The sequence below is a fragment of the Cygnus atratus genome, chromosome 8 (genome assembly GCF_013377495.2).
Source record: "Cygnus atratus isolate AKBS03 ecotype Queensland, Australia chromosome 8, CAtr_DNAZoo_HiC_assembly, whole genome shotgun sequence".
Taxonomy (NCBI): Eukaryota; Metazoa; Chordata; class Aves; order Anseriformes; family Anatidae; genus Cygnus; species Cygnus atratus.
In genome coordinates this window covers 18,012,519-18,034,772 of record NC_066369.1, presented here as the reverse complement: position 1 = coordinate 18,034,772, position 22,254 = coordinate 18,012,519, and the positions used below count along the sequence as shown (strand labels likewise).

Below are 22,254 nucleotides of genomic sequence, written 5' to 3'. Positions count from 1 at the left end.
GGCTTATAAAAAACAACTTGTGGACTGAAAGGAAAGCACGTGTATCAGAAGAGATCCTTGGATTCCTTCTACTCCAAACACTGATATCATAACGTCCCAGACGGCTTAACACTGAGGAGTATTCTAGTAAGTTGTGTATATGGATGTATGAACATGCCACTTATAAAAAGAAAGGTACAACTGAAGAGATCTAATATTGTAAAATAAAGTATTCAAAAGTGAGGAAATATAGGAACTACACTTGCCTGGGCAACTTTGATTTGCCCTATGTATGGCTATCCTTTACAACTGTCTAATCACTCACTGGACAGTCCTTCATTTAGTGTGCAAGATCTTCAGCATACTCAGATAATGGGTAGGGGAGTTTTGCTGGATTTTAATCCTTTTTATTAAGTGTATAGTCTTGTGGTACTATTTATTGCCCATTAGCCAGCTCATTCCCATAACCTAACTCCATCCTGGAGTTTTATATGTTTAACTCCCTTAAGTATTATGGTTCTTACATTTGGTCTAGGATACTGTAGTAGTGGCGCAAGTAAAATGTATGTTTATGGGTGGAGGGATAAAGAGTATTTACTGTTAACAGACTCAAACTGTTCATTTCCTTCCTTTTGTGGGTTCACTTCTGGTATACTATATCTGCTCCGAAACAAATTTTCTAAATTTAATGTATTCTTAGTCACGGGATTACCTTGGCTTCATTCAAAGGCTTTACCTAGTAGCAAAGCTTTCTTAAATCCTACTGAAATGATTTTCACCCTAAGTACGTAGTTTGGTTTCTGCCAGGCAGTCCCCTGCTAGTACTATGATGTAATGTTTTTTCCAAATCCCTGTGGGTGGAAGCTTGGTTTGAGAACACACTGGCATGTACAGTAGCATTGACATTTATGTCACAATTGCTAAAAAGTTCTTGGAAATGTGAGCAGTATTTAAAGGACAGACGGTTCAGGAAGGCAACAGGAGATTAACTGGCACCAAAATGTGGGATAACAAAAGAAGTAAAGAGGGTTGTCTACTGCAGCTAGCTTTTGGAAAGAAGACAAATGGGAACAATTCATGCATGCAAACACGAAGGGGATAGCACTTTTCAAAGTTTTGAACTGCACAGAGCAGTGGAGTGCCTGCCTCTTCCTAAGGCAGGAGCATACCTAGGGAAACAACTGGTGGGTGAGGGTACCAGATTAACATCTTGCCTGAAACAACAGCATTATCATGTTTCATCTCTGCCAGCAGGCATAATGAAATTAAAGATCCTGAGCCCAAAGGAAAGCAAATCATTGCTCCCAAGACGAGATGGACTGCTTCCTCATGAGGAGCTGTTAAGGACAAGCTCCTCTCCATGCAAAGCTTGACAGGTGCACAGAGAAACAACAGCATAGCCAGTGGACGCAGCGATGTTCACCCTCATCAGGGTGGCAGTCTGTTCCCAGGACTACCAAGCAAAATACAGCTCAATGAACAAGTGAGAAGAAAATTGTAAATATCAGCCTCAACCTGGATAAAAGTGCAGGCTGTAAAATTATATATTTAGCTGTAAAAAAAAACAGGAGACTGATGTGCTAAAAATCCTCAACAGAGATCTGTGAAGAGATTACAATCACCTGAGCACTTTATTCTACTTAAGTTTTTAAAAAAGTGGAACAGAACTTGGGCTTGATAAACAACTTGTGTGCAGGATCAAGAGCAGCTTTGTTGGGACCACCAGCAACACCATCACTCCATCTTCCAATGACTGTGGTTGGCATCATATCAACAATATCAACCCTGCAGGTTGTGTAACAGCATAATGATACAAGCCTTAGGGATGAAGGTGGAGGTGCTGGTAGGATGACAAAGTCCCACCACCCACATGCAGAAGAAATAAGTGAGATTAGGTGAGGCTGCAGTCAGACATGAAAGATTAAATATACTGTTTATTAACAATCAAAAGGACCAATTAAACTAAGTTTATATAAACTATTTAAATAGATTAAAAAGCCTGAAGTGACTTCCGTGATCTTCTAGTCTGATTTCCTGTATAATGGAGAGTAGATTGTCCCAAACTAGCTCCTCAATGTATCATTTTAAGGAGGAAACATCACGTCTTGATATAAATATGAACAAAAAGGCTACCATAATGCTGGGTAACCCACTCAATAGCCAGTTACAGTTAATTATATATTAAGATTGCAGTTCTTGGATCTTTGTCTCCTAGAGCAAAGCCATGCATTTTTAAAGGCATATTCACTGCATAGAAAGGTACGTGAAGGGCCCTCATTTGCCTTCTCTTTGAAGGGATAAATAGGTGGAAATCCTTGAGCCCCACATTAGAAGGAGAGTGTCCTAATCCTTTAATCATATTTCATGTCTATCCTATGAAATCCCTGATTTTTCATTTCTCTTTTCAAGTTTAGAACACAAAACCCACGTACAACATTCCCACGTGCTTTTCATCAGTGCCAGATACAGAGGAAGTATAAACCTCCCCCCTGTTTCTCAATATTTTCTTGCTTGGGCAATCAGGAGTTAGATTTTCTGTTTTAGTCACTGTATCAGAGAAACAGCTGCTGTGGTCCATTACAGACTCCAACTCCTTTTCAGTGACTGCTTCCCAGGACAGCACTCTGTGCAAGATTTGCTGGGCCCTTGTCCTTTCTAGAATATGTTATGCTTATTTATCCCAGTAAGGCAAAAATGCTTTCCCATTAATTTTGTAGAAGAATAAGGCACAAAGGAGGTTATGCATGAAGTATTTGTGAAGAAGAGCAGGATGGGACACTTTAGTCCCATACTGGCACTAGCAGTGTGCATTGACATTTGAAGTTGAATTGCAGAAGTCAATTCAGAGGCAATGCAGAGGCATTGTCAGCCGAGAGTTACGATCCTGGTATCAGACTGAATGCTGTCATTACTTTTCAGGTGCATTTAAAACAGATCTTATTCTGCTGGTGAAATAAAATAATAGGGCTCAAGCATGAAGCCTAACCTTCTATCAAAGGTAACCTATACCAAAGGTTGTATCTTCTCTTTCATTAATAATCACACTCAAGAAATATAAGTACAGCCATTCGATTTTCCCAAGCAGGATGAAAATACAATTTAATTGGAATTACAGACAAAGGAAAATATTATCTTAGCTAATTCATCATTGTCATCTTGTACAGTAACTTTTACTGAAATGGTGGTTTTGATTCTGTCCACTGTCTCCAGTCTTAATAGTGATGGTCCTCCGCATCAGTCTGTGAGTGTCAGGTACAGCACCAAACCTGCTGAACCACAGAGACTAAGCAACAGAGCAATTGTCATGCAAGGTCTAACTTAAGACTAGATTTCAGGATGAGTTTCATTTCTTCATTCAACCAAATCCTGTGCATCAGATAGGATTGGATCCGACAAGTTTCTGTTGTAAAATGCTATAAAACAGGCTGAAATCTAGGCCAGAGCTAGGGATAGTTCTTGGGAAGCTCTCAGGATTTCCTGGAGGGCAAGGTGTGGCTCTGTACGTGGGAGGTAAACGCCAGTGATTTTCTGTTACTAGTAATTACGTGCAGCTTGAGTTTCATTAATAGGAGCTACTATGCATACTGGAAAAAAAAAAAAAAGTTTATCTGACATGGTTTATTATATGTTGCCAGCTAAACATCTTACAATGTTCATTACCTTTGTTATTTTGTGATTAGCACTTATAAACACCCAAAAACATGTTCATATTTTACCAACACATAAGAAAAAAAGTTCTGCCACAGAGAGTTTATAATCTAAAAGAGAAGAATAGCTCCTGATGCATCTCCAAATTATACCGCCAATCTAATAGTTTGGAACTGCTTCTCCTTGCATTACTATTTGTTTTTACTAGCCTTAGCCATTTTGCTTTTGACAGCCACCTTGTTTACAATTACTACCAAATATAGAAATACACCTTCCAGAAAGTTATCCTGAGGTGAACAACCAACATGGAAATATCAGTCTTAAAAGATTTCATAAACTGATAAAGAAAAGAAACAGAATTGTATCACGAGAAAGGGGCTGGGTAGCCTTAAAAGAGTTGCTAGATGCTAGATTGAGTGAATATTTTGAGTGTTTATTTGAGTGAATATTCTCCAAAATTGGGCAATAAAAACAGAAAAGAAAAAAAAATGTAAGCTAGCTAGAAATGTCTTTTAGCCTGATTTATTTAAAAATCCATTCATTGCAGTCTCTAATCAGGTACTACTTGAATATTATGACATATTCTAAAATTTTTATTAAAGTTTTAAAAGTTGTTTTTTTTTTCTCCATTCTGATGTTTCATAGCATCATGGGGTTTTAGGCCAGAAAAAGCACTGATTCTTCTGTCTGACCTTTTGCACACTACGGGTGATAGAGTTAACTCAAGTGATTTCTGCATAATTTCTGCAGGAGCTAGAACACTTCCTTTGGAAAAAATCCACCGTCTCAATTTAAAGACTTAAGGTGACAAGCAATACTTCACAAGTGGTTTTTAATCCAAGAATATCTCGTCTCAGCTTTCAAGCACTACATCTTTTAAAAGGTTCATCTGCTAACTGAAGATTACTACGATGACAATTATTCTCTTTACTGATGTAATTCCAGGTTAATTAGCTCTTCTGTGATTCATTGATGGGCTAAAGATATTATGTTTTTTAAATCTCTTCTGTAAGGAGGGTTTCTAGATCCTAAGTCAACCAAGTCATTCAGGTCTGTTTAACCGCTTCCAGTTTGCCGGCTTTAGCACAGATACCAGACCAAGACATGCTGCGTCACCAACAGAATTCCTGCTGCTGTCGTGTGCTCCCCATGTTTTTACACCCAACGACTGCATTTCTGTGCGCTCTTAAATGCTTTTATGTAGTGCTACTTTTCATATTGCAGTCCTCCACCAGATATCTGATCAACGTATTTCTTTCCTAGAAATATTAGCTTGCAATTAAGTATATCAGCTTGCACATTGTTCAAGTCAGCTCATCTTACCTAATATTCTGGTAACGCTGAGGAATCAATCCTTATTATATATCACTTCACAATTTCTGTTTCTTACACAATAACTTTTTCAACTAACTAATATGTGTTACTGGTCATTTATAAATACTTCTGACTTGTTAATAATGCCAAGTAGAAAATGCTCCTGAGTCTATTTTTTCACAATTGAAAATGTAAAGCTTCTACTAAGAGCTAAAGAGTAATATAACCAGACACTGAAATGTAGTAAAATAGAAACATAATTAAGCAGTATACTTTGTTTAATTGTTGACAACATGTGTCGATACCATGGATGTAGGAGAGATTTACAAGGGGAAAACCAATTTCATTTGAGGTATTTTACCCTGTAACAAAATAGTCCCATTGTTTCTATGGTAACATCTGCAACTCACTCTGCAGCAATTTTGAACAGGGAGAAAATTCTTAGATATCTCTGTAATCTGCAAGCAGAAAAACAAACAAAACTATTTGCTGTATCCAGTTCTGTTTACTACAGAGAAAATATTACAGTACAGCACAAATATGCCCTAATATAAAATAACAGGAAGTCAGTATGTAGGATGAAAACAGGAGGCAGCATATTCTGAAATATATCTGTTAGAAAGGAGTCATATTCTAATAAACTCTTTCTTCTTCAGTACGTGAAGGAATGTTTTATTAAGGTAGCCTAAGCCAGGTATAATTGCCACTAGGAGAGAGATACTAAGATGACTTCCTACAAAGAGGACCACACCCCCCCAGGAAACACAAGTTTTTCTACATACCCACAAATTTGATGAAACATTGCCATTGCCTACCTTCCCTCTTACAGGACAAGACCCTAGAAAAGGACAGTGATCTTCAGAAGGAGCAAAGTGATTTCAGCAAAATATCAGGCTGAAGATAGTAGATGCTTTGATGCTTCTTCACTTCTTTGTCACAAGTAGTTAGTGGATTAAACTTCTCAAAAAGTCTAAATGCATCAAACTACAATTTTCTGGTTTATAGGATTTGTAGTTAGGGTAATACTCCTCTTTTCTGCCCTGTACACTTGAAGCTCCAGCCAACTGGAGCTTTTTCTTTTTTTCTTTTCTTTTCTTTTCTTTTCTTTTCTTTTCTTTTCTTTTCTTTTCTTTTCTTTTCTTTTCTTTTCTTTTCTTTTCTTTTCTTTTTTCTTTTCTTTTTTCTTTTCCTCTCCTCTCCTCTCCTCTCCTCTCCTCTCCTCCCCTCCCCTCCCCTCCCCTCCCCTCCCCTCCCCTCCCCTCCCCTTCCCTTCCCTTCCCTTCCCTTCCCTTCCCTTCCCTTCCCTTCCCTTCCCTTCCCTTCCCTTCCCTTCCCTTCCCTTCCCTTCCCTTCCCTTCCCTTCCCTTTTTTTTTTCATTTTCTAGTAGTTTTAATCTACTAAGTATACTAACTAAACAGAAGTGCTGATAGATTTGTATTAAATCAAACACCCATTTTTCTTTGGGAAGATCTGCCCAGATTAAGATAATGGACAGCTATACCATCTTGATAGGTCCTGTGGGAAGGAATTATTTTTATGTCTGTTATAGCTGCATGTTTAAGATTATGTTGAAATACATACATAAAGCATCTTTTAAGTCTTTTTTTTTTTAACTCTAATGAGCTTTAAAGTTGGACACAGATACAGCAGACAATAGTTTTTATAATTTTAAATGATACATTTGCAAGACTTTTGCAAGAATACCACATAAAATACCCTATTTTTAAAGACTCTCCTTTGCTTCATTAAGTTTTGCTGTCTCAGACTTCCAAACGTTTGACCTCTTTTCCTTTCTCACACGCACATGCCTACATATTCTGCGATGTTGGACGACCATTGAAATGCATAATTAATCACTTCTCTTTGCACGGTATAGCAAGAAGGTTACAGTAGCCTGAATTGCTGCAACTTCAAGAAGAGCAAGAAGGACGATCCAGGGAACCACAGGTCTGTCAACCTTACCTCCGTCCCTAGATTGACTGTGGACCAAATACGCCTGGAAGCCATTTCCAAGCACTTGCAGGACATGAAGGTGGCTGGGAACAGCCAGTGTAATGTGCCTTTACCAAGGACAAACATTTGATGAGAAGATTGGCTCGGCAGAAAAGGAAAGAGCAGTGGATGCTGTTTACCTTGACTTTAGGGAGGCATTCAACATTGTCTCCCACAACGTCTTTGTAGTCAAAGAGGTAAAATATGGAGTGGGCCGTAGGGTGCGTTGGGTAGTTGGCTGGACTCTTGGGTACAACAGATGGTGATCAGCAGTGCAAGGTCCACCAAAAAGGTGACTGGTTCTAGTGGTATTTGTCAGGGACGCATACACGGGTCCAAATTGTTAATGTCCTCATTAATAACCTAGCCAGTGCACTCTCAGCAAGTTCTTGTAATACCTATTTGAGGGGTGGTGGTGGTATCATAAAATCTGGAACATCAAGCTGCTATTCAAAGGGGCCTTTCCTTTTTTACCATTGTTTTCTTATACCAAGGGCTTTTTTACACAAAAGTTGTAAAAAACAGGAAGACTAAAGAAACTCTCAAAAGCTAGGGCATTACAGAATGAAAATTGACCAAGAAGCTTTCATGTGGTCTTCTTACACACCGATATGAGTATAACACAGACTTTAATTTTAGGGACAGACACAAAGCCTACATTCCTCATTTACTGAGTCCTGAACTTGAGACTTCTGGAATCTGATAGCTAGAATGATCCTGAACATGGTGAAGTTAACTGTGAAACTAATTGAACATAGTTGTAATTTGAATGTATGATGCTAGGTATTCTCAAAATATCCAGCTTTGGGTGTCTCACATTGGGCATTCTGAATTCATAGATACATAAGATAAATTTTCTTTTGGCCAATTTGTTTCATTTTTCCATTTGTATAACAGCTAATACCTTCTTCCCCAAATGCCCATCCCAGATCCTGTAAAGAAAAGTAACCCAGAAAAGCAAATGAAAATAATTAATTTCTGTGTTATGGGATTAGTACAGGTATTTGGACCACATAATAAGATCTAGTGTTCATCCTGAAACGTTAAATAATACCCGACTTCACCGAGCATGATCCCCATTTATCCATTAGAGAGATTGCCCTGGGTGATTGAAAATGGTGAAATTAAAGACTGTAAACAAGATCTACTAAGGAATGCAAGCCTGTAAGTCCCAAACAGATGATCCTGAAAACTACCCATGCAGTTCCAGCACAGGCACCTTGTAATTTTACTTTGCTTCCCTACGTAATGTTCCCCTACAGAAACAGCTCTGGGTATGCCCTAGTCCGGGAACAGTCTGGAAGGAACTAAGCAGCTGAACATTTATTTAATGCTTATGCATAGCTGGATGAACAAGAGGCTTTCTACAGCAGAGGTTCTTGGTACCATGTAACAAACATCACAAGCCTAGGCTCTCTACAAAATACAATCCAGGCTTTCTCTCAAGAAGTGATGGTATTGATGCCCATCTTCCATATGACAGCACTGCAGCAATAGCTTGAATTGGAAGAATGAAGAAAGTTCTCAGCCCTGTAAAACCTGAGGGCTTGTGGTTTTATTGTTCCATTGAAAATAAGGATGTGATTCTCAATCTCCAGAGGCTGGAAAGTCCTGTCTCCTATGTCATATGTGAATACTTTGACTTCTGAACTACCACTTAAAGAAAACTACTGTCTCTAGCTTTGCTATACGGCCAGCAGGCAGAGGCTGCAAGCAGGAGTGTGAAGAATGTCTCGTTTGAGGGGCCTGGTACGGCTCGACATGATCAAAGCTCCTGTACTAACTGCTCTGCAGTCTGAAGGCTGAGGTGCTTAAAGGCCTAACAAACAAACCAAAAAAAAACAGACCTTTGGGGTACAACTACGTTAGCCACACGGCACCATGAGGGCATGGGAGAACTTGCTTTAAATGAGCAAGAATGAGAAGAGCACAGTTGTGTAGTTCAGCAATCTGCTCCTGCCAGTTAGCCCTCTGGGTAGCTGAAGAGGATGCCTGCCGCCGCAGTACGCAACCAGCCGCACTGCAAGGCCCAGCGAGTAGTTCCACTTCGCACCACCTTGTTCCGCCTCAGTTTGTTAGCCTCCGTGCCTCAGCTTGGCTACCTGTACATAGCACTAACTTTGTTTAGATAGATTCTTCACCACCAATAGAAATCTCAGGTTTTGCAGAAGGTTTTATGAGCCCTGACTGTAGGCCTCGGCAAAGCCGGCCCTTGAGGGAACCTTGAACCACCTCACAGCTTACGGGTGCTTTGCGGTGACCCCACGTTCCTTGTTTCCCCTCTCCCAGCCACGTCTAGATCCATGACAACACCATTTCCAAATGTGTAACCCTGGAGAATTTTGTCCTGGGGGGAAAACCAGTCACTTCTCCCTTAACCTCAACTGCTTTGCCCTATTAATGAGGTAACATAAATATAGTCAAAATTAATCATTTTAAAAACATATAAAACAGCTTTTTATTTTCCAGGTAAAACAACAACAACTAGAACATTTTTTATGAAGAAAGAAAGAAACCTGTAGTCTGTGTCACATAGACAACCATTTGGTTTGGAGCACTGCATTTTCTGGGGCATTTTTTTCAGTATAGTGAATCTTGAAGACATCCTGTCTACCTTGAGGTAATGAAATTAAGAAAAAGAAAACAAAAACCAATACAAACCAAAATGATGCTTCCACTGCTGCAACTCAGTCAGTGGTAGTTTACAGAAAGGTTTCCTCCAAAATTCCGTAGTGCTGACATGGAATAAATGTCTCCCTTCATTACTTTCCAGTGGAGAACTTGCTGGTTTACACAAACCAAAGCTACTGATGCTTTCGTGCTTAAACTGTTATTATTTTACATAGAATTCATAGCTAAATAAGCAAAAGACCCTGAGACCTGCAGTGTCTCTATAAAGAAATTAAATCAAGAATATGCATGCATTTATTAGTTAGGCTTTCGACTGAAATTATAATTGTACCTTTTTAGTGATCTTACTTTTGCCAGATCCAAAGTGTGTCTCTGGTGTCTTTTTATGGTCCCTCCTCTGCCTTAGGAAGTTTTTGTATTATTGTGTATCATTATTTTGTTCCTGTGAGTCCTTGGAAGAAAAGCCTACGAATAATATTAGGAAGTTGTCTTCCTTCTTCTTGAGAGAAATATGTTTGTTTGTTTTTTTCCACAAGTAAGCACTCACTGAGCTTCACACAATCATGCCATCCATAAATGTTTGCAGTGATTCCAGCTGAATCTGAAACTACAAATAACTCAGAATTCCCTAAAAGCTCTAATAACAGCAGTGAATAAAATCCCTACTAATGACTTTTAGAGATATACTTGCAATATCTAATATTTGAATCAGCTGGTAAGATAAAATTACAGAAAGTCCTTAGTTAACATAGTCCCAACTAAATTCCCCAAACCTTAATTACCATGGAAACTACTTATCCTTAAGGCTCTATGGATAGCTGAAATACTTTCTCTTGACAAAAATGGGAGTGAGGCCAGAAAAATATGGGACTGTGTGTAGTGAGGCCTTTGATCGTTCATTTACTTCTGTGTTAATTAGATATAACCTCAATGAAGCAAATCAAGTTACACAATTTAATTAGTTTACAGGACAGGAGAAGCAGATTTGAGATGTTGTCTCGTTCATCTTCTTTTCTAGGTCTTCTTCCATTAGCTTCATGCATTTATGTTAACACATTTCTTTTTCAGTTTTCTAGTAAAAGAAACCCAGTAGTGCAAAATATTGTCTGTAAATAAAATTAGTGGACATATTCCAAGTTTTGAGACAATTCTGGAGACAAATGAAACTAATCCATTCCACTGAGGTGCTGAGTTTAAGCTGGAAAATTAGGTCAGGAACAGAAATCCTCATTTCCTGTTTTATGTATATTAAATCTCTAATTACTTGTAGGGGTTCCCATTTCAAGAAAATGTTTTAAGAGCTTTTAATGGACTAAAAGTAATTTGCAGTGAAGTTATGACAAAAAACCCTGGCACATGTTACTCAGGGAAGTTGTGGATGCCCCTTCATTTTAAGTTTGAAGTTGAGTTGGACAGGGCTTTGGGCAACCTGATCTCAGGAAAGAAGTCCCTGCACATAGCAAGGGGTTGCACTACGTGATCTGTAAGGATCCTTCCAACCCAAGCTGTTCTGTGATTCTATGACAAAACCCCATGGCAGCTTCCAAGCAGATCCTTGCCATGAGTTAATTCATTCCTGCTCTGTGAGCAAACGCCTGAAACGTGTGCATGCGGTAGAGCACTGCAGGCTCAGGATATTACTATCACGTATGTAAACCCGCCAGCGCGTCGCGTTTGTTGAAGGCTTCCCATTTCCATGTTGTTAAGCCTGATTATAAGGTGCGCTGCGGTACTAATTTGTATTAAACACCTCTCATCTTATCGCAGGGTTTCTTCCCTGCTGAGCACTGAGCTGGGCCGTCCTGCAGATACCCCAAGTGAAACAACACGCCATGCCCGCGCCGGGCAGCCCGGGCCCGGTGCCCGCCTCCAGCCCCGCACAGCCGCCGGCTCCGGCCACCAGCTCCCGCGGTCGCAGCGAGACCGCGCGCCCCCTCCCCGCCGCGCACGCGCCCCCGAGCCCCGCCCGCCGGGCGGCCGCGCAGGCGCAGAGCGCGGGGTCCCGGCGGCAAGGCAAGATGGCGGCCGGCGGGCAGGGGCCGGGTGGCGGTAACATGGCGGCCGGCGGGGCAGGCTCGGAGCGCGGTGCGGAGCCGCCGGCCCCGGAGCGCGTCCTCTTCCCGCCGACGTTCAGTGTGTCCGAGATCAAGAACAAGCAGCGGCGGCACTTCATGTTCGTCCGCTGGAAGCAGCAGCAGAGGAAGGTGGGGCGGGCAGGCGGGCGGGAGCGGAGGGCGGGCAGGGAGGCTCGGGCCGCGCTAACGCCGCTGTGCCCCCGCAGGAGAAGCTGGCCCTCAGGAAGAAGCGGAGGAAGGAGCGAGAAGCCCTCGGTGACAAGGTGAGGGCTGCGGCTGCGGTGAGGGGCTGGGGGGAGCGAGCTGAGGCGCTGCCCGGCCGTCTCCCGTCCCGTCCAAGCCTCTCGGTGTGGGTTTTCAGGCATCGTGTAGGTATAGCTAGCTAGGAATTACACTCTCATAAGCAATACCCTTACAAACCAGAGTAACCAATCTGCCCAGCCCCTGCCCAGACCAGTTGTCTACTTTTTTCAGCCTTGGACAAAGGTTTGGCATCTCTTCCTAAACTACTTCTCAAGCATAGTGACAGTTTAAACAAATTGTGAGGTCCTGTATTATCATAATTTGACAATAATGAATGAGGCAAACAATGTATCCTATTTGTCATTAAACTGTAGGTGGTAAGGATATAATGTATTGTTGTTGGAAGTGGATCTTATTTTCCACAGTACAAAAAAAAAGACAAATCTCTCACATTTTATTTTATTTGCTTTGGAATTGTGTTTCATTCATTACAGTGGAATTAAGCAGTGTTGCTGTTCTATTAGTGCTTTTCCTCCACGTGATGATCTCCCTCCATGTGATGCTCTCAGGCATTCCAATACTTAGGCGTGTTTTTAATCAAGATGATGTTGCTAGTGATGCTTATTGATGTTGTAACTTATTTTCTTAAAAGTTGGCGCAAAATAAAAAATACTTGTAATTCCACGTAAAAAACAATCCCATGGTAGTATGGTTTATGCATAGCACTTTAAAGCTACATGAATGTGTTACATTAATAAACCTACATTTATTTTAGGCACCTCCAAAAGATGTTCCAAAGACTATTGAAAATCAGAGAGTTTATGATGAGACAACTGTAGATCCCAATGATGAAGAGGTAACTGCTTAATTTTTGCATATGCTATTAACATTTTTTTTTTCCAAAGAAGCAACTTAAAATGCATTGATAAAATTTGTTGTTCTTTATTCTCCTGCTAAGGTGTTAATGGATTACTTTTCACATGATGGGTTCACTAGGAGGTGATGTCCTTCTTTCATTATCTCCATTAGATAATCGCCTTTTGCATTACTGCTATTGTTAGCAAAACCTGTCAACTTTTGTTACGCTAGACTTTTCTAAATGTAATAACCATGTCTTGTGATGATTAGTTACAGGATAATCTTGTGAATTTGGATTTTTCCTATTAAATTCAGTTTCATCAAAAGTTAGGTGAGATTGAACAATTGTTCTTCAGTTATTTCATATATGGTATATTTACAAGACTTCTGTTCTTTCAGGTTGCATTTGACGAAGCAACAGATGAATTTGCACCATACTTCAACAGACAGACAGTTCCCAAGATTCTTATTACAACGTCAGACAGACCTCGTGGGGTTTGTATGCTTTACTTGGAGTGTTCTGGGCAATGAATTGGTTACAAATACTGTGATTGGTCAACTACATTTTTGGAATAGAAATTACTTTAAAAAACTCTTTGTAGGGTCTATGTAGAGACAAGGAAAACTTGATGACCAGGAGATACCTTAATGCTAAATTGTTAGATTCTTTTTGGTCACCAGTGCCATGCTTTTGGTTCTAGCACTGTTCAAGATGGGTGTAATTTAACAGGGAAGATCAAATTTTTTTGTCTCCCGACTATGGTATGATGTATAAGCCCATGATGACTCCATACAATCGTACATAGAAAAATGACCAAACTGAAAACTATAGCTTCCATGTGTTTGTTTTTTCTGTTTAATTTAGTGACTCTCAAGAACATTTGTGTGTATGCAGTCTATTAGTTTCTTTAGCACTAATTGTTTCCTTCATTAAAAAAAAAAACTTACGTTTATGTTTTTGTATGCAGATGATGTGCATTAGGTGCATCTCCTAATTAGGGAGATTTCTGACACTTGTGAAAACTTGTAAAAGAAGTGGTTTTAAAAATTGGAAGCAGTATGCCTCAAGCAGTTTCTCTAGAAACTTGAGCATAACCCATGGGGGTTATGCTTTCATAATTCTGCTTTACTGTGGTTGAGAAGAAAATAATACATTCCAAAACGTAAGTCCCTCATGTGCTGCAGCCTTGAGTACAAATAAATTTTCCAGTGACTTAAAGAAATAACTTGGTAGCTTATCTTCAAATGGTTTATTATTTCTAGTATCCCTATGAGCATCAAGGAGGGGAGGGCAGTCAGAATAAACAATCCTCCATCTCCCCTGGTATTTGAATTTGGCATTGTATTTACCGCATTGCAATTTAACTCATCTTTTACAGAGAACAGTGAGATTCTGTGAACAGTTGTCTACGGTTATACCTAACTCACATGTCTACTATCGAAGAGGATTGGCTTTGAAAAGGATTATTCCACAGTGTATTGCGAGGGACTTCACAGATTTAATTGTCATTAATGAAGATCGTAAAATACCAAGTATCCTTTGTGTAAATACTAAGATACAGTAATAGCTCTAGGCCTGCTAGGAGAAAAACTTTTTCATTAGTGTATGTCTAAGATCTACTTTTTTCTGGATTTTTGCTTCACTGTGCAGCTTACAGGGTAACTGCAGAGTTAAAAATCACTGTGTCAACTTAATATCTGGTATCTGATGTATAACTTAATATCTGAGTATCTGATGGCTAATGGAACTTCAGATTATCAAAGAAAGTGTTTTTTGTTTTAGTTTGTAGTGTATGGATAAATGTTACTGTTTCAGTAAACTTAACATTTTTTTTAATAATTTTCCTTTTTGATTAGAAAGTTTAGTTTTGCTGACTTGATAAATAATTACTGAGAAGGTAATAGAAGACAACTCTGGTTAGCTTTTGAAACAGAACTTAATGTCCATGTGTCAGAACTCTAGCTAACTAGTTGATGAATGTATTTTGGAAAACATAATGAAACCTTGTTAATGTGGCATAGCTAATGGTTATAATATTCTAGTGTCACGTTGCGTTTTACAGAACATGTTCCTCTGTAAACTGTGTGTCAAATTTTACCAACTTTTTTTTCTTAACTCTGTGAACAGATGGTCTTGTTTTAAGTCACTTGCCTGATGGTCCAACTGCTCATTTTAAAATGAGTAGCGTCCGCTTGCGTAAAGAACTAAAGGTGAGGCTCTAAAAAAATCAAATAAATTAGAGTCTGTGGTTTAAAAATAAATATGTTCAGTCTACTTGCACTGTCCAAATTGATTGCAATTTTCGTAAGGTTTAGCTGATCTTGAAAAGTTGCTTTTTCATAAGCTAACAGGAGGCCAAGGACCAGTATGTTCTACTTTTGTAAGCAGCTTACTTCAAATTTCAGTTATGTGCTGAATTTAGCTGTTTACCAAGTATTTTTATAGTCATATCAGTAAATACCAGGGAAAGCATATGCCCAGTGTAAATACAAGATAGGATACATATATCAAAGTAAGTGGTATGCAAGATTTCAATAGATGCAGTTCCTAGTCTTGAATAAAACCTAGTTTTTCTTATTCTTACAGCCCTGTCACCTCTTCTGAAGTAAGTATTGCTTACTTAACCCAAGATAACTTGCAGGAAAGTGTTTCTTTTCCTCCTTTTTTGAATTAAGTACTTTTTAAATTTAATCTTTTTATTAAGGACTGCCCAAATACTGCTAGTTGGTATGTACAGAGATTTTCAGCATCCTGTTACAGGTAGGTAGTCTGTAGGTAGTCCTCTTACAGACTGATTCTTTGCTGTAGCGGGTGCAGCCAGGAGTTGAAATTGGTGCAGGAGAGAGGAAATACAAAATTATTTTTTGTGCTTTTTCTTTCAATTTTTAGTGTTAAACCAGAGATCCTTATGTTACCACTATCTGCTTTACTTACATACAAAGATATACAAATTGTTTCAAGAAACAATTAGGCATTTTATCAGGTCCTGCTTGTCTTCACCCTATTTTATTTCAAACTTTTATTTGATAATGTATTGAAATAATTTTGCATACGATGTATTATTTGCATTCTAATCTATTACTGTCTTTCCAGCGAAAAGGGAAGCAGCCCACAGAACATGTACCTGAAGTAATCCTGAATAATTTTACAACACGACTTGGCCATTCTGTTGGTCGCATGTTTGCTTCTCTCTTCCCACATGATCCTCAGTTCATTGGAAGACAAGTAGCGACGTTTCACAACCAGCGAGACTACATCTTTTTCAGATTCCACAGGTGACATTTGGCCCAAAACTCTTGAATGGGAGATAATATTCTCATAACTTAGCACCTAATAATGCTTTTTTTCCCTCAAGGTATATCTTCAAGAGTGAAAAGAAAGTGGGAATTCAAGAACTTGGGCCACGTTTTACGTTAAAGTTGAGGTCCCTTCAAAAAGGAACCTTTGATTCCAAATTTGGAGAATATGAATGGGTTCATAAGGTATGTCTAAGTAATGCTAGGCCTGCTTGGGAGGGGATAATAAATCTGACATTAAATGTAACCACAAATCTCAGCCTAAAAAAAGTAGTATGAAGTATAAATGCACTTCTCAAAACAGATTTAACATTGAGAGGTAGTTTTGACAAATGTGTAAAGTAGAAGCATTCTGCTATATAGCAAGGATGGTAAGTGCCAATATGCCATGACTACTTAGTTGCAGCATGTAAGTTCTTTAAAATATACAGATATAAACAAAAGTGAAAAATGTTCCTCTGGTATAAGCTATTACTGGAAGCCTAATAAGCTTGATTAAAGCCATTTTTTGTGCAAGGTCAGTGCAAGAATTTTTATATAAGAACAATTAAGCAATTTGTATGAACATTAATTCTTATGTTCTGTTTGGTATTAATGCTGACTTTTCCAAATCTTCAAGTAAAATGGAAGTATTATCTAATGATAAATGACTTTTCCAGTCATTTTGCCCATCAACTGCAATTCCATGGTAAAAACTTAGAAGAAAGTGAGTATTCAAGCTGTATAAGAAGGAAAATTCCAGTATTTCTGCTGTGGTCCATGATGCGTATAATCTTTGTTTTAAAGACACTAAATCTACTGTCTGTAAAGACTCCTCTAATCAACTGATCTCCAATTTCTCTCCCTTACTAGTCCTGAAAGACTGAGTATAGAGACTCGCCTACTCTGTGATGCATTTCACTGCCTACACTAGCGTAAATTGGAGTGGTCATCTTTGTATATCATTGCTTGAATTCGCTGGTTAATAATTTTTCTTTTAAATTTCAGCGTCGAGAAATGGACACAAGTAGAAGAAAATTTCACTTATAACAGACAGCTCTACCTGCCAGTTGTTGATGACCAGAAATGCGTCTTTGAACTGTGGATCATCTCAAACTCAAAACTAGTAATAATGATACTGAACAGTATCTGACTACAGAAAGACAATCTGCAAACATTAAAACTTTCTACAGGAACAGTTCAAGTAGGACTGCATATTTTTTTCCTCCTATGGTTGCAACTAAATCTGACATGACAAAAAGACTGCACCTCTTTTTCCAGTTTAGCAGAAAGATCTATGGTAATCAGCAGCCTGTAATTTTGCTATCACTGAAGTTTTGTCATGACTGCTGATGTGCTGTAAATTAGACTTTACTATGCTGAAGACAAAGTATTTTGTTAAAAAATATTATCAGAATAAACTATTTTTCACTTATACTGCTTTTTTTTTCCCGTTATGCAGCTAAACTGAGCTGTTGCACATCTTAATCAGGTAAGAGAAATATTTTGAGATGCTAACTTATAGTATGCTGTTCTCTGACAGTGCAATGTTAGTTCTCAAAAAGCGGTCTGCATAGAGAACATTGAGAAAGATGTATGCAATGTGGGAAGTCTTAACAGTATTTCATTTCATTAACATCTTGCATAAATAGTTACGTTGCTTAAATGGGGGGGGGGGAGTGAGGGGCTTGACTACTGCAGGTATCACTCTTTTAAGTAGTGGTATTTAGAAGAAATGCATACCCAGAACACTCCATCTAAGAAATTCTGATGGGAAAGAATTCATAAAGCCAGCGTTGAGCGGGTGAGATCTCCGAACAGGGTTTTTCTCAGTAAAATCTTAATGCTTTTTTTCAGCCTTGATAGCTATGCTTGAGAGGGTATTACCTGCAGAGTGAACTTCCTGTGCTGCCTTAAGTTTGCACATTCACTAGTAGCTTAAAAGCTCAGGTTTCTTTGAATTACTTTCTTTCCAATATGTAGCAATTGCAAGTGCTTTTTATTATTAACCTAAAGAGCCCAAAGTAAGCCATCTGCTCAATAGAATTGCTCTTTAAAGAAAATCATGGTTTTATTACTCTTTGCCTTTATTTAATGTGTATGCTGTATAGCTGTGTAGCTGAATTATTTTTTTCCTGTTCTATTTCTATTATGCTTCTAGGTATAATAATGAAGCCTCATTGTTTTATAAGAATATCAACCCAAGGCAAACTTGCAGCAGCACAGAATACTTAAGACTCTGACATACTCTCTAGCTGCTGCACAGTGATGTAGTAACTGGTGAGGTATCAATATATCTAAAAGTGAATCAACTTCCTACAGTAACATCAACGCCAAACTAAGTCAAAACATTTTTATTTTTTGCTTGGTATATAAAACTGATTCCCTCATGAAACAGAAATATTGTAACTAGCATACAGTTCATTCGGAGAGGTAGATGGTAAGAGGTTTGACAACAGTAGCAATTTTACAGTTAGATTTGGCACATTAAAGCTAAGCTTTTGTACGGACTTCAAACCAGGCCACTCCTTGAGGCACTCTGCCCCTACAGACATCAGCAGCTAGGTAAAGATGCTAAAAGATCTGAAAAACAAAACGAAAATGAGGTAGTTAGAGATGTATAAAGCCTAAATGAAGCAACCCTATGTCTAAGAACATGTACCTTCAAAGTATGCCATAGGCAGCTAGTTAGAAAAAAAAACAAACACCTTTTTCCACAGCTATTTCATAGAACTTTAAATTACAAAATAAGCTTTTAAAACAATAAAGATAGCCCCAGGGGTACAAGAAGATAAAGCTGTTACAAAGGAACTGAAGTGTAGTGTCTCCTGGAAGCTAAATCTTAAGTAGTAGGGCAAAATAAGTTTTTCCCTGTCACTTGATGCCTACAGAAATATTGAGCATCTACTTCATCTTTGAAAAGCAGAGGGAGTCTGGGTAACTAACAAATTACACTTCCTCTTCCTCTTGGTTCATCTTGTAAACACCAGGATTACAACTAAGAAATTGCCTACTTTGAGGAAGTGCTTGGACAGTGAAGGAATAAAAATTTCCATGTAGACAGTGTAACTAAAATTGCTGTTCTAATGACTTTTGGCCCGTAACATCAGCAGAAACAAACGGTCCATTCCAGTCTCTGAAAACAAGGGCTATAATTAAGAAAAATATTAAATCTGTTCTGCCCGTTGTGTGCACAAGTGAGAACAAAGTTATTTCCTAACATCCCATCCATACTATGTGGCAAAACTCGGGGAACGGTATGTGGCACTGATTCAACCCTAGTTTATTTGGCTTTTTATAGGACAGCAGTCCATAATACTTCATGATTTTGTCTTTCTTGAATTACTGGTTAAAGCTGAAGCAACAATACTGGAGGCACAACTCAGTCCAGGAATACTATCTAAGAATAGTTTATAAAATGCAAGATAGAAACAACTTTAAAAGTTACACGAACTCTAAAACACATTTCAGTGACACTGCTGTAAATCGTTCCAAGATAATGGAAGGAATGTGTAATAGATTTTTTTTTAAATCATTAAGCATAAACCTTAATATTGTTATTACTCTGCTAGCTTTACTAGCATGAGCCACCTTGTTTGTACGCAGACTACTTGGAAGCTTTTTACAGTCTGCTTGAGGGTAGTGAATAGCTGCCAAACAAGAAAGAAAAATTTTAACAACTTACTCAGATTGTGATCACCTTTCTTCAAAGCTGCCTACATAACACAGCCTAACAAACTACAGTTCTTTGGGTGATGTAGATCCACAGCAAAAACAGAATTCTTAAGGTTTAAGATTCATAATCCTTAGGAATCTCATGAGCTGTGGTCAACTGCATATCAAATGATCTGAAAATAACATTTACTGTCACACCCTGGTAGATGGAAGTTGAGGCAATGGGAAAGAGGGACATGATGATTTCCACGCATTTCCTATGTGCAACGTATCAAATCACTGTGACTCAGAGTCTCAGTGAGACTTATGTGGATCAAAACCTGATCCCTCTATAAACTTTAGTCTAAAATCTAATCAGATTTTTCAAACAATGACAGATTAGTCATTTTCACAATGATAGCAGCAATGTTAGTGAACCTGTAAAAGTTTAGGAATTAAAATCCAAATGTGTATTCAACTGTTTCTAGTTATTTAAGCTGCAGTTCTTGTTGTAGTCATGTTGTCTGAGTCATTTGAGAAGCACTTGGGCAGTGATAAAATTTTTGGACCAAACACTTTCCTTCTTTGTTTAGATGTCAGGGCGTGTTCTAGAGGAGATAGAGACCCTTCTTTGAGACCATCACTAACCTATCTTTGGAAGTGCTTTCTGAGAGTTTAAAAACTAAGTCCTAAGAACTTAAGTCCGCTTCACCTACTACAATCAGCATTCACCACATACTTCTTCAGGAAAGTAATCCTATGTGAGAAGAAGGAAATAACACCCTTAATACAAAAGGAAGTTGCAGGAGAACTTCTTTACAGTCAGGTCAGACCATATAGCAGCTCAGTAGTAGCTGGCCCCCACTACTTCTGCTACAGAAACTGGTCGAAGCTCTGCAACATTTAAGTACTACTCTCAATACCTGTGAACAACATACGTCTAGTATAGAGCTACCTCCCAGAATGTGGGAAGAGGGACCCAAAATGGGGATCTAGACCAATACCAGCTGCAAAAGTCAGATGACTCTTCTGAATACTTTTAACAAAGGCAGTCCCACTTAAAGCCAGCTATTTTTAATGACAGAACAAAGTTTATCAATCATAATTCAAGAACTTACCACTGAAAGATACTAAAGTAGTCCACATAATTACAAAAATGAACAAACTTTCTGGGGTCTGAATGGATTTGTACTTGATGACACTCCTGTCAGTAGGGGATCATGTTGTGCGTTCTGCAGGCAGAACTGCTTCAAGTCCGCTGCGGCCTGAGAAACCTAGTCATAATAAAAGCAGGCATTAATTAGTATTCACTGAACATCCTCTTTACAGAGGATGTAACTGCATCAAAAATAAAATGCTGTTAAATGATTCGGCAATACAGCTTAAGTAGATGTTCTACAATAGTTTCACTGTAGTTTTTTGTTTTGCCAGCCAATAAGTTGTGCAATATTACACAAATAATTTGGAAAACTAATGTTAAAAATGCCTAAGTGTGAAGCTTGAAAGATGAGCTGTCTTGAAGATTGCTTTGTTAAATACACAAAGACCCTTATTCTAGTTTAAATTGTTTTTAAATGGGGCCTGTAGTTTAAGACCCTCTACTGAATAAGCTGGCATTTTATATTCCCTTGGAAGGCTATCCTCACGCTGAGATAGTGTATGAATTTTATTTTTCATAGGCTGCACCTAACAACTGAACAGTGCAAAAACTTCCTTGCTTTTTGCTGTACCTCTGAACTTGGAAGAAACAATTACAAACTTTCAAAAGCAGCATCTCCGCTGGTATCCTGTGTGCGCGGTTTGCTCAGAGTTCCTCTGGTTCGACACGGCCCGGTCGCACCCCGAGAACGCACAACGAAGCGTACTCGGCACGCCTCGCAGCGAAGCCTCCATTTTACAGGCCAGCCGAGGCAACCTGTTGCAAACCCGGGCGGAGCAGCCCGCCCGGCCAGCGCTGCGCTGAGAGCAGCCCCTCCCCAGCGCCAGGCGATGAAGGGGGCAGCGAGGCCCCTCCACCCAGCTCGGGGCACCGCTCCGGCCGGGCCCGGGGGCCAAGGGCGGCTGCAGGAAGCCAGAGGGCCCGGCCCGAGCCCCGGGGCGGCGGCGGGGGGGTGCCCCCGGGGTCGAAGCCCGGCCGCCGCCCGGGAGGGCCGGAGGGGAGCGGGCGGCCCCGGCCCCCGCCCTGCCCCGGGGACTGCGCCGCCGGGCCGGCCGCCCCCTGGAGCGCGGCGGGGCGCGGCCCCCGGGCGGTAATGGCTGCGCGGCGCCGCGCCTCACCTTGACGCGCGTCACGCTGGCCTCCAGGCGCAGCTGCTGCACCACCTTCTTCATGGCCGCCACGTTGGAGGAGCCCGACATGGTGGCAGCGGCGGCGGCACACCCAGCACCAACTTTCCGGCGCGTCCCAAACTCCTGCCCCGCAGCGCCTGCGCAACCGGGGCCGCCGGCAGCCGCGGGGGGCGCTGCGGGGCCGCCGGCAGCCGCGGGGTGGGGAGCGGGAAGTACCGGGAGCACCGGGGGCAGCGGGGCCGCCCGCCGGGAGCCGGGCGCCGGGTGCTGGGAGCCGGCCCCAGGTCCGGGGCC

At 40.1% G+C, this 22,254-nt stretch overlaps 2 protein-coding genes across 2 annotated transcripts; one reads left to right on the top strand and one right to left on the bottom strand.

Moving 5' to 3' along the window:
* Window positions 1-11,547: 11,547 nt before the first annotated feature.
* Window positions 11,548-17,452, top strand: RPF1 (ribosome production factor 1 homolog). The gene is made up of 9 exons (XM_035537252.2): window positions 11,548-11,769; window positions 11,847-11,903; window positions 12,659-12,739; window positions 13,141-13,236; window positions 14,121-14,274; window positions 14,870-14,952; window positions 15,836-16,017; window positions 16,098-16,224; window positions 17,026-17,452. Exons 1-9 carry the CDS (start codon window positions 11,584-11,586, stop codon window positions 17,065-17,067), a joined length of 1,008 nt encoding a protein of 335 aa, XP_035393145.1. The 5' UTR covers window positions 11,548-11,583; the 3' UTR covers window positions 17,068-17,452.
* Window positions 17,453-18,356: 904 nt separating this feature from the next.
* Window positions 18,357-22,127, bottom strand: GNG5 (G protein subunit gamma 5). Its single transcript, XM_035537253.2, has 3 exons — window positions 21,949-22,127; window positions 20,790-20,945; window positions 18,357-18,600 (listed from the first exon to the last, which is right to left on the bottom strand). The coding sequence occupies exons 1-2, from the start codon at window positions 22,027-22,029 to the stop codon at window positions 20,820-20,822; spliced, it is 207 nt and encodes a 68-aa protein (XP_035393146.1). The 5' UTR covers window positions 22,030-22,127; the 3' UTR covers window positions 18,357-18,600; window positions 20,790-20,819.
* Between the last annotated feature and the right edge of the window lie 127 nt (window positions 22,128-22,254).